The sequence below is a fragment of the Theobroma cacao genome, chromosome 3, assembly GCF_000208745.1.
Source record: "Theobroma cacao cultivar B97-61/B2 chromosome 3, Criollo_cocoa_genome_V2, whole genome shotgun sequence".
In the NCBI taxonomy this organism is placed as follows: domain Eukaryota; kingdom Viridiplantae; phylum Streptophyta; class Magnoliopsida; order Malvales; family Malvaceae; genus Theobroma; species Theobroma cacao.
The window spans coordinates 4801003-4812619 of NC_030852.1; the positions used below are offsets into that span (position 1 = coordinate 4801003).

At 34.3% G+C, this 11617-nt stretch overlaps 1 protein-coding gene across 1 annotated transcript; it reads right to left on the bottom strand.

Moving 5' to 3' along the window:
- LOC18604304 (uncharacterized GPI-anchored protein At4g28100) lies at window positions 9303-11390 on the bottom strand. Its single transcript, XM_007036694.2, has 2 exons — window positions 10618-11390; window positions 9303-9769 (listed from the first exon to the last, which is right to left on the bottom strand). Exons 1-2 carry the CDS (start codon window positions 11296-11298, stop codon window positions 9425-9427), a joined length of 1026 nt encoding a protein of 341 aa, XP_007036756.2. The 5' UTR covers window positions 11299-11390; the 3' UTR covers window positions 9303-9424.

Below are 11617 nucleotides of genomic sequence, written 5' to 3' on the forward strand. Positions count from 1 at the left end.
AATTACTCCACCGAGACTTTGGATAAGTCTGAGAATTTTATCTAAGCTATGGATATGTGAGACAAGTGTATGGTGAAAATTTGGAAACAAATGGATGAAATTTTAAAAATGGGCCAATGGAAAAGTGACATGTGGCATTTTTTAATGATATAATATTATTTTAATGAAAAGTCAGCCCATTTAAACCCAAATTTTAAGTGCTGGCCGGCCATAAGGAAGAACAAGAGAGGAAATAGAGAGGAAAGGAAGAAAAAAAGAAAAACCAAAGAGAAACAAGAAAATTCAAAGGGAAATTCGCGGTTTTCGACCGTTTACGCGTCTAACGGTAAGATTTTTCGATTTTAGCTTGATTTCTACCTTTCCTATGCCTTTATTTCCATTTAGCATGCTTGAGGAGAGAGATCAAAAAGTGATATCAAGGGCTGGACGAAATTCTAGGGGAGAGAAATTGAAATTTTTAGGTTTTGATTTTTAGTTAAATTGATAGTTTTAGTTAGTTAAATGTGTTTAGAAATTAAATTGGGCAAGAAATCATTAAATTTTCACAATACCCACTCTTGGCTGGATGCTCAATGCTGTACAATGATGATGAATTGATTTTATTCTAAGGAAAATGAAGAGAAAATGATGAAAAACGATTAAACGTGATAGAAAAACAAAGTAGAAAATTAACCGAGTTAATGTCCCATTTTTGGCCGAATTTTCCAAGGAAGGGAGTGAGCTGATTTTGTTGTTTTTAGAAGGTTATTGGCTGATATTTAATGGTTAGAAATGTTGGAGAGAGAATGGGATGATTTAGAGCTAAAATGGAGCGCGTTAGCAATTTATCGGGCAAAGTGCCAAAAATAGGTTAATACCGCGTTTAAGCCGTTTTAGGCTATTGCATTTCATACCATGCATTAGTATAGGATTTAAGTTAATTATATAGTGATTTAGCATCAATGTGATGAATTGTGTAAATTTTTGTAATGTGTCTAGGAGGAGAGCCTTCCGGAAAAGGCAAAGAAGTCGTACCCGACGAGTAGTGATCGGGGCGCTTAGAAAGCTTTTAGTTTGTACAAACGGTGAGTAAACTTATTATTATTGTAAATTATCTAGAGTTTATTTTTAAATGCCCTTTATGTATTTTATGAAATGAAAACGAGATTAAAACGGGATTTTTGATGTTTTAGGAATAAATGTGACAAATAAAAATATATTGTATTGATTATGAAATTGAGTAATTGGAGGCTGCAAATTGACTTGAAAAATATATATTTTCCTAGGAATGGCTTATGAGAAATGAGTATATGTGGCTATATTTTGTGAGTGCATTGGGAAATTTATGTAAGTTGTTTTTACTATGCAGGCTGGATAAATAAATAAAAGTCACGTTATACTGTCGAAATTTTATTAAAATTGGTGGGTTAGTCACTGCAGTGACGGGTTTCCGTGGACTGCCTATTAGAGGGGCACGGTAAACCCAGTTATATAGTTACTCCGGTTGTAGAGGCGAGGAGGGTAACTCCTGGGGTAGTATTAGAGCTCACTTCACGTCGAACCCCCACGTGAATGTGTAACTCGGCCAACGCCAAGGAACGGCTGGTTTTAAAAATAAAAATGTGTTTCACGTGTGAATATTTTAACACCCTTGGCGGACTCGGTTAGATGCCTCGGCCAAGGTATCCCCGAGGATTAGTTTTGGCTTGAGCCTTGTTTTAATAAAAGACATAAGCCTTAACAACTGTTTTGGTAAATTACAAATATTTTATGGTTTAAGAAATAAATTGAAAACATTATGAAATGGGTTGAAATTTGTTGTTTAAACTTGCCTCCATTTTACTCGCCTTTAGATATTTATGATAATGTCTGTTTACTCATTGGGATTGCAAAATCTCACCCAACTCCTTTCCACCCATTTCAGGTTCAGTATAGACTGTAGATAGCTGATCTCATCGAGGACTACCATTGGATCTGCATTTTCCAAACCGTAGGTTCACAGTCCTCTTTACTTTTGTTTATTCGGGGGCCCTCTTGTTATTGTAAATTAAATTAAATATTTTGGCTTACTGTATTTCAGTATGTATAAATTTATTTAGCTTTTACGCTATAAAAATTATTCACGTATAACTCTATAAATATTGTTTTATAAGAAAATAGAATATTTTCCTTAATATTTCTTTTATTTTCTTATTATATTCAAATAACCGTAATTTCGTTTTAAATGAAGATTTTAGACTTTTAAACTCATTTTGAATATGAATTATGTGTTTTGTACTTGTATATTACGTTTTAGCCAGTTTCGAAATTTTTGAAAAAAAAATGACCAAAATACCCTTGTGTGGCGAAAATTTTATTTTGATTGTTTTTTATCTAAAATAGTATATATTCTCTAAAAACTCGATATTTAACAATGATTGCTCACAGGAAAGGAAAGAAACTGATATGTAAGCCTTGCGGGGTTTCGGTTGGCATTCCGAATAATGAGTGTCAATCGGGACGTCGCGGCGATTGTCATGGGCCTGAGGCAGGTTCCGGGTCGTGACAAATTCAATGTCGCCAACTCAAAAATAATGTTTTATATCAAAAAGAAAATTCTCCAACTCTTTGACATTTCTTGTTCTTTCTTATTGCTTTAGTTATGGCACTTTGGCTTTTTTTCTCTAATCTCCTAAACAAGCATTAGAGAAACATATAGCAATCACCAAAAGATTTACCTACACTTTCAATTCTCCAAACCCACTTTGGAGAGTACTCAATGCATCCTTGGTCTCCTCACTCAAGATATTCATCATATTGGATCACTTCTGCTAGGTTGTCTCGAGATCTCTTATTCAATCAAGCAAGACCATCTGAGTCTTTAGCATGGCTTTCATGGCCTCAAGCTCCTCAATTTTTTAATGGTCCCCCAAGTGCACTTTTAGCTGCCACCATGTTTGCTTTTTCATTTAGCATGTCTCGCCTGTGCTTTGATACCATGTGTTATGGACTAAACCTCTTTTCTCCAGTTCACTATACCCCACACGATGCTTAGGTGGATATTTCCACACAAGCTAGTCAAGAATCAATTATATCTGAGCAAGCACACATTATAGCCACAAGTTAAAGCAATAGCAAAATTGGTAGCCTTAAGTTACATCATGTTATCATTTGACAAAAATCACATGTTATCTTAAACTTAATGTTAAGCAAGTGAAATTGTCTTAAATACATTTTTGATCCCCTAAGGTTACATATTTGTTTGAAAAGCTATGCATAATTAGAAAACATCATATAAGCTTTCAAACAATGCATATTCAGCTAAGAAAGCAAGAGCAAACATGCCTTGAAATGTCATCTGAATGTAGGAACAAAGCAATGAAGAAATAGTAGAAGAGAAGTGCTAATAAGCTAAGGAAACCTCAAGAAACAAGTCAAGAGTCGATCCTAAAGAAGCTCAAGCCAATCCAAAGGCATAAGACTGCAAACTTGAAGAATATAAAGCCATAGTAGACCTTGGAGAGTCCATAGTAAACCTTATTCTAGAAAGCTCAAAAAAATGAAGACTTGAACAAACATAATTCACCTTGGCTTAAGTATAGTCAACCTGGACAAGTCAAAAGCATGAAAAGGTTGACTTTACATAGACATAGTCAACTATGAAGGAGGCATAGTCGACTATAATAGCTTAGACTTGCAAAAAAACACACTATTTGGATATGGATCAAATAGAGGAAGGTTTAGACTTGTCAATATGGGCCAGCCCGACCCTAACCCTTGTGGGCTGAAAAAATATGGGCTGGGTCGAGTCAGCCCATTTTTTATATAGGTTGTGAAATCCCCAACCCAACCCACCCCTTGCTAGCCCATGGGCTAGGTTGGGCCAGCCCATTTATTTTTATAATTTTAGTTAATAAATTTTCTATTAATAAAATTATTTTATGATTTAATTCATAAATTAAAATTATTAATTTAATAAGTAAAGATTAAATACATTAAAATATATAAAATAAGTAATATTATTAGTAATTAAATTATTAATTTTATATAATTAAATATATAAAATTATTAAATTAATTAAAATTTTATTTCTTTGGCCTATAGGGCTAGCCCTCCCCAACCCACTGATTTGGTGGGCTGGCCCATCTAGGCCCGGTTTAAATATGGATCTAAATTTTCATGGCCCAAGCCACCCCATATTAAATGAAAAATGGGTTGACCCAATGGGCCAGGCCCATTTTGACAGGTCTAGGAAGGTTATCCTCAACGATGAAGCCCTAATTTGAGAAATTTGAAGAATATAGTTGATTGTAGGATCGTTGTAAATGACCCTTAAGCTTCAACAATAGTCAGATTTAATTTAAACTTGTGTCTAACTGCTCCAAACTTCACCACATCTATAAATAGTCACATTTTAGCTATTTAGAAGCAAGAGAATAACTGAACCAAAGCTTTAAACCCTAAAGAGACCTCAAACAGCTTATCCTCACTCTCTAGCTTCATTTTTGCCTTCCACCAAGCTTACAAAGTTTAATACTTGCTTCATTTGAGCTGATATTTCTTTTCTCACTATACCCAAGCTAAAATCTCTAACATCCAACCTTTATAAAGGCATTTTTTCTATACCTTGTGCTCATCTTGTAAAGTTTCTAACATAACCTTGAAAAGCTATTTATGGGTTTGTGGTTAAGCCTTTGAAAAACCATTGTTGTAAGGGTTATCGCTTAATCCCGTAAAAAAACAGTTGTAAGGGTTACCGTTGATCTGATTAAAAGGTAAGAATTGCTTTGTGGATTGTGTAACGCTTATCGCTTGATCTTGTGAAAAAACCGGTGTAAGGGTTATCGTTTGATCCCACTTAAAAGTAAGAATCTTTTTAATGGATTAAAAATTCCTTAGTTGCTAAGGGATTGTATGTAAGCATCAAAAAGGTCGAACCACTATAAAATTTTTGTCTCTTTTTAATTTTCTACATTATTATTCATTGCTTACATTTACCTTAGGAAAATAGTTTTACATTGATTTATTGCTTTACACTTAGGAAAATATTTTCACTTTTTTATTCATAGCTAGCATTTAATTTAGGGAAATATTTTTCTTTGGTATATTATTTTTATGCTTAGTAATTTATTGTTGAAAATTTATTTTTGATACTTAGTTTTTAAGAAGAATTTTTAAATACTAATTCACTCACCCCCTCTTGGTATATTGCTCTTTGAGACTTTTACACTAATAAAAATCATAAGGCATAACAAATGCCATATACGCATCCAATGATTCCATAAAAAGGAAAATGTTTTATTGAAGTAAAAGAGGACCTAGAATACAACCATGCCATTATTAGGTCATAAGGGCATCCCTAGATGGTTAACCATGCACATATCTTAATCAGTGAGATAGCTCAACAATCCATCAACTGCTCATCCCCAATAAAGAGCCATCACATTTTTATAGGTATAACACCAGGAACCATTACAATGCTTGAAATGAGAACACTCCTTCACCCAAGGGTCCTTCTCTAAAAAGTTAACAAGCTTTTACAAGTATACTATCAAGGGTTATTACATTGTATGAAATGTGGACACTTTTCCCCCAAAGCACAAGATGACTTACTCTCCTAGACAACTCTACCCCATTGTGGCCTTATACAAGGTTGGCTTATGACTAGAGCGTCGCTCTCACTATCTATCTTTGCAGGTTTGTACTCAACTAAACACCAATATTAAGCATAGATCTAAATTTTAGTGTCAATACATACGAACATGTTCAAGTCATTTGAGATTAGTTTAAGCTTATAGGATAAAAGGTAGAGTAAAATAAGGGTGAGCATTTGATCAGTTCAGTCAATTCGATTTTAAAATTTTAATAATAGAAATTAATTAAATTTTCCTAAAAAATAAAACTGATTACGTTATATTGTAAGATTGAAATAAACAAAACCAACTTATATTCAGTTGTTTCAATTGGTTTGGTCAATTTTTAATTTTTAATAATATTTATGCTACTAAAATATAGATAATTTTTTTATATTATTAAAAGTATTTATATTATGCATAATATATTTATAAAATAAATATTATTAATATTTGATTTATTTGATTAGTTTGCTTGTTGATTTTGGACATTGAAAATTGATTCACTAGATCATATTTTTTTAAAATCAAAATCGAACAAATCGAACTGATTTTTTTTAAAAGCAAATTGAACCAAATTAACTAAATTCAATCACTTTCGAATTATTTATTCAATTGTAACCAATTACTGCTCACTCCTAGTAATTAATGATACCTAGTAAAGTTTGTACACTATCTTCTATTAAAAGAAAAAAATGAACAATTTTAAAGGACATCCTATTGTTGAATTTCTTCATGTAAGTGTACATATCGCAACAAGCAACATAGGGGTAAATACAGTGTCGAATCCCACAAGGAATTGCACCAACTTAAGCTAAGTACTAAAATTGTTACAAACTAATTTTATCCAAGTAATTAAAATTAAAGGATTAATTTAAAAGCAAAATTGAACTAACAAACTAAAACTAATAGTTGAATAACAAAGTTTTACTAGAAAAACAATTGATTAAGAGCTTAGGATTATAATATCTCTCAACACTTCATCTAAATCCTCTTTCTCTTTCTAGACTTATTTTAATGGATTGATTTGCTAACTTAAAGTCCCTAGTTATTTATGAGTCTCTACTGTGGTGCTCATAAATATATCTCTCTCAATTAATTTACTATATGTCTATGTAAATTCAAATGAAAACAAATTCATTAAATTGATGCTTTAATCTTGGCTACATGCGACACATAGGTATATGTCTACCATATACGCAAATCAAATTACCTAATCAACTAAGTAAATTTGAACACATGTTGTTCCATTCATGGCCTAATCTAAACTCCCCTCGTCAAGTTGTATTTAGATATCCAAATCAGTCTAATTGGTGATCAAGCAATTAGAAGCATTAAACATATAATGGAATAGACAACTCATAATCCACTCAAATTAAGCAAAAGAGAGATAAAGTATTCAAATTACATGTTGAGTTCAATCATAATCCTAGAAAAAGTAAATTAGTTCATAATATATATAGAAAACATCATCCAAGAAAATTAATCATCAATTCAAGTCAAAGGAAGTGAAAAAAAAAAATTAAAAGTAGAGAGAGAAACTAAGAATTGAAGCTTTTGAATCTCAAATCTTTTTTAATTTCTCTTGCTTTCTTACTTTGTTTTTAGGCTCTTTTTCTTCAGAATAGTTGTTTTTTTTATCTATTCTTGAAAATCTCTGAAAAATATCCATTTTACACTTCTTAAAAAACCCTAAAATTAAAATCTCGTAAGTGCAGAATTTTTGGAAACACAATGGACTCTGCAACCCTCCTCCTTGGGTGTTGCGACGCCCTGCTCTCGAGGTGAGAGTATGGAGCATCAAACTATACCAACACCGTGACCTCACTTCACTAGCATTGTGGGAATTTAGTATTCAAGGGCACTACGGCCTCCACTATCCAAGGCCGCAGCCTTCATTTCATCATGTTGCCTTGTGCAAAAACTACAACAGTCCAGCCTCTTCCATTGCAATTTTTACCTAAATCTGATCTAAACTAAGAAAAGTAGTAAACATGAAAGTTGTAGTTATGTCTATGAACTTTTCAATGACTTAAAAATCACATCAATTGGACTTTTGTAACTCAAGTTATGCTCAAAATACTGTAGCAAATATAAATGAAGCTATCACCATACTTGAACAGATTATCTCCAAATAAGGCCTTTTCATAAAAATTTATACAAAAGCAATAAAAGAGATTAATAAGAACTAAACTTAAAGTAATTTAAAGCAATTTAACATAAAATTAAACTAAAATAACTGAAATTAAAGTTCTCAACATGCATTGAACTTAATTAAGAAAAATAACTTAAATACTCAATTCCAAACCTAAAATTTCAAAGACTTAACTACTTAAGTCCTCAAATTGTAACAAAATAACTCTATATAATAGAGTTATCATGTCCAAGATTTCTAACCTTGACTTTTTATTTTTGTCAATTAAGATAAATAAGATCATTAAATAAGAAGAGATTCTTATAGACCTCGGGAAATAAATTCCCATAATGTCTTACATTAAAACTTTCAAGGTAAAGTTAGGTGTAACATCAAAACTAGCAAAAGGAACAGCACATGATCTTCCCCTGCTAGCTAAACGATGTGCCTCTCTGTAGCAGTGAGAGAGCTTAGTTTTTTGAAAGTTTGCCATCAAAGACGTGCAATCAGAAATAATAGTACAAGAGGATGTAAACCAAACATTAGCATGCTGAACAAGATGAACAGCAAGCATTGCGTCCACTTTTATTAGGTTAAATGCCCTTTGAATTTGCCAAGAACAGTCCATCCCTAAGACCTAATAATAGAAACTTGGGTGCCCTTCACATTCACTTGAAAATGATTAGTAATAGAACCTAATAATAAAATAAATATGAATTTAATAGAAAGATAAGAACAAAAAGAGATAATACATGCTAATACTAGCCTATCTTCTAACATCTACACAAGATTAGTTTGCATGTGGATTCTTTATTTGTTTGATAACCATTCAACTTGCCATAAGTTTTCCAATGCCCCACGCATCACGCTCGTAACAATGATAATGTATTAAAATAAGATAGACATGAGTGTACCGTTCAGGCCCCCAGCTGGTTTTTTTGTTTGTTTGTGGTTGGGTGGGTTACACCGGTGTCGTTTTGAGATATCCTCTGGTTTAGGATAGATGGGAATTTCCAAATTAAAATGAAAAAAAAAAATTGAAGTAGACTGGCATTGGCATTTGGGCAATGACAGGCGCATCTATGCTTGAATTGAAATTAAATTTATGATAACATTTTTCTATATTTTTTCTCCTCCATCTTTTTCTTCCATCACCAGTAGTGCCAAAGATAATTATATAAATTATTTAGTTAAAATTATTTTACAATATTATTACAACATCTAATTAACATTATACTCTAATACTATTAGACTATGAATAGGATTTTTCTTGCAATATCTGAGGAAATTTGCATAAGCCTATAATATTAATAGCCTATGAATAGGATTTTCCTTGCAGTATCTGAGGAAATTTGCATTAGCCAACTTGGTATGGCATCCACATCTTCAAAGATGTTGTTCCGAGGTGTTGACAGGTCAGGAATTTCTCGTGAATAGCATAACTGTCCATTAGAATTTCCCCAGAATAATGCCACCAATTGATGACCATGTTTGGCCAAAATTTGTCCTTCCGAGACAAAGCAGCACTGAGTATGGCACATGCTATCAAGGCCCACATTGAAAATTTTGCACAAATATGGACCCAAAAATCTTAGCTATTTATAGAAAAGCCCATAAAAATCACAGTTCTAGCTTTAACGCAAACTAATAGAAAGAAGACAAAAAAATTTTACAATGTCAACAAGCCATAATGCCTTAACTAAACTTGAATGATCGATAATACAATCAGGTGGATAAGCAACAAGCAAAGAGCTAAAAGTGAAAGATGCTGGGATAGATAGAGGGTAACTGATGAGGACTGATCATATATTTCGGAAGAATCAACTGCTAGGGGCATCCCGTCGCTGTTTAGAGTGCAAGATGAAGGATCGGAACCAGCTTTGCTCATCATGATCGCCCGTAAAACTGCAGAGACTGTTCGAATGTAGGCGGTTCGATTCTTTGCGAGAAGCCATGTGAGACCCATCAGCTGGCAATCTTTGTTGCGCATTTTGGTGGTCCTGTCCTCTGACTTGCTTGAATTCAAAGTATTCTTCTTGTTAAGCTGCACAACATTATTCAGTTAGGAACGCTGCACTTTGTATTGGCTAATCGTTAGATTAACATAAGTTTGGTGTATGTTTCTGAACTATTTAGTTGGTGGGACACCTAATCAAATCAATTTCTAAGCTTCCCCTAGGAGCACTTGATAGCCAGCAACTTGACAAACTGTTTACGGGAATCAAACTAACTCAAAATTAGCATCAAAAGACTATTAGTCTTGTGAGAAATCTTGTTTGTACTACATCACATACTAGAGAACTAAAACAGTCCAAGAAAATTGCCGCCAGAAAACTGATCAATCATTTCAATCAACAAGGAGAAAATACTTTTGATGCATTTGGAATTTTGATGTATTTCCAAACTCTATCAAATCATATTGTTGGTATGACAAGTTGTTTTACGTACTAAACCAGGGAAGAGAAATCATTCACCCACTAATGGTAGCGATAATCCAACATTCTTACATTCTTTTCATCTTCTGTCGCCATTGGCTTTGTATGAACTCTTAGAGCTACATTAATATTCCAACAATTCGAAAATGCTTGATGAATTGCTGATGAAGAGTAGAAAAATACGTTTTACTTAATAGCGGTAAAGTACCCAGATCGAGTTTCACCCTTTAGGCTGCGCGTGACAATGGGCAGTGGCACAACATAAAATAATCTACGGAAAAAGGAAAGGCCAAACCTACTTTCCCAATTGGCCAAAAAAGTGAAAAATTAAAATCCCCAACCTACCAATCGCCGAAGAAGAGAAGAAAAACCTAATCAGATCATCATTTGTGAACAAATTGAGTTGAACAAGCAAAACGGAACAAACAAAATTGAAAATGAGAGATAGAAAACTTACCAAATGAAGGCTTTTCAAGCACTTGTTGCATCCACCAAGACCAGGAAATCCATTAACATTGCTGCTGCTACTCAAGCAATTCTTTTCCAATCTCTCCACATTCTCATCCCCAACAAGGTTCCCGTTTTGATCCACTGAGAATGCCTCAGGGCAGCTCAATGGGTGTAGCCTTATGCCACAGTAGCAATACACCACATCACATGTCTCATTTGGTTTAGCCAACTCTATCCCTTTCTGCCTCAAAGCTTTTCCTAAATCATCAACACATGTTTCCGAGTCATCTGGCAGCAGTGGCATGTCATACGATGGGGTACGACCCGCCACTGCGGGTACTACTCTGCCAGCCCCACCAAGGGCAGTGGCAGAGTAGGCGGCATAAAGCCAGGTTGCAAGTACTGGGCAGCATCGGCTGCGGTGGAGCTGCCCTGTGATCCCATTTTCATTTTTTGTGCCACAAGCACTTTTTATACCGTGAAAGAGTTCTTCTGGTAGGTCTAGTGGACAACCAACAACATTTGATTGCTCTGGAAATGCAGGGATTGTAGCTGGTGGCGATGCTGTTATAGGAAGTGGTTGGCTATTTGCTGGGTCTGGATTGGATATACTAAAGGAAGCAGGTAAAAGAATGGTGAAAAAGAGGTAGAAGAACAAAGGGAAGAATGTGGCGGAGTTTAGGGACATTGATGAAGAGAGAAAGGTGGTTCGGACGAGAAATGTGGTAGTGTGGGGGTGCGTGGGTTTGGGCTGATATGCTTTTTTTGTATGATGAAATAAAGGTGTGGGGGGAAAGTGGTGGTGGGGTATTGCGGTTGGGATAAATGTCAAGAAAGGAAAGAAAGGAGGAAAAAAAAAGGAAGTGGGGTCGCGGAAGCTCAGGCAGTGGGGTTGGGAAAAGTTTGGCAGCTTGCTACCTCGGTTAAATTTTAGTTTTCAGAATGGCACCTTTCAAGTTAGTGGGGATTAGGAATAGTATCATGAAGACATCATTTCCGGAGGGAAA

Coding starts and splice junctions, on each gene's coding strand:
- LOC18604304 (XM_007036694.2), bottom strand. CDS start 11,298: ATGTCCCTAAACTCCGCCACATTCTTCCCTTTGTTCTTCTACCTCTTT. Junction 9,770..10,617: donor GCTTGAAAAGCCTTCATTTG/GTAAGTTTTCTA, acceptor AATGTTGTGCAG/CTTAACAAGAAGAATACTTT.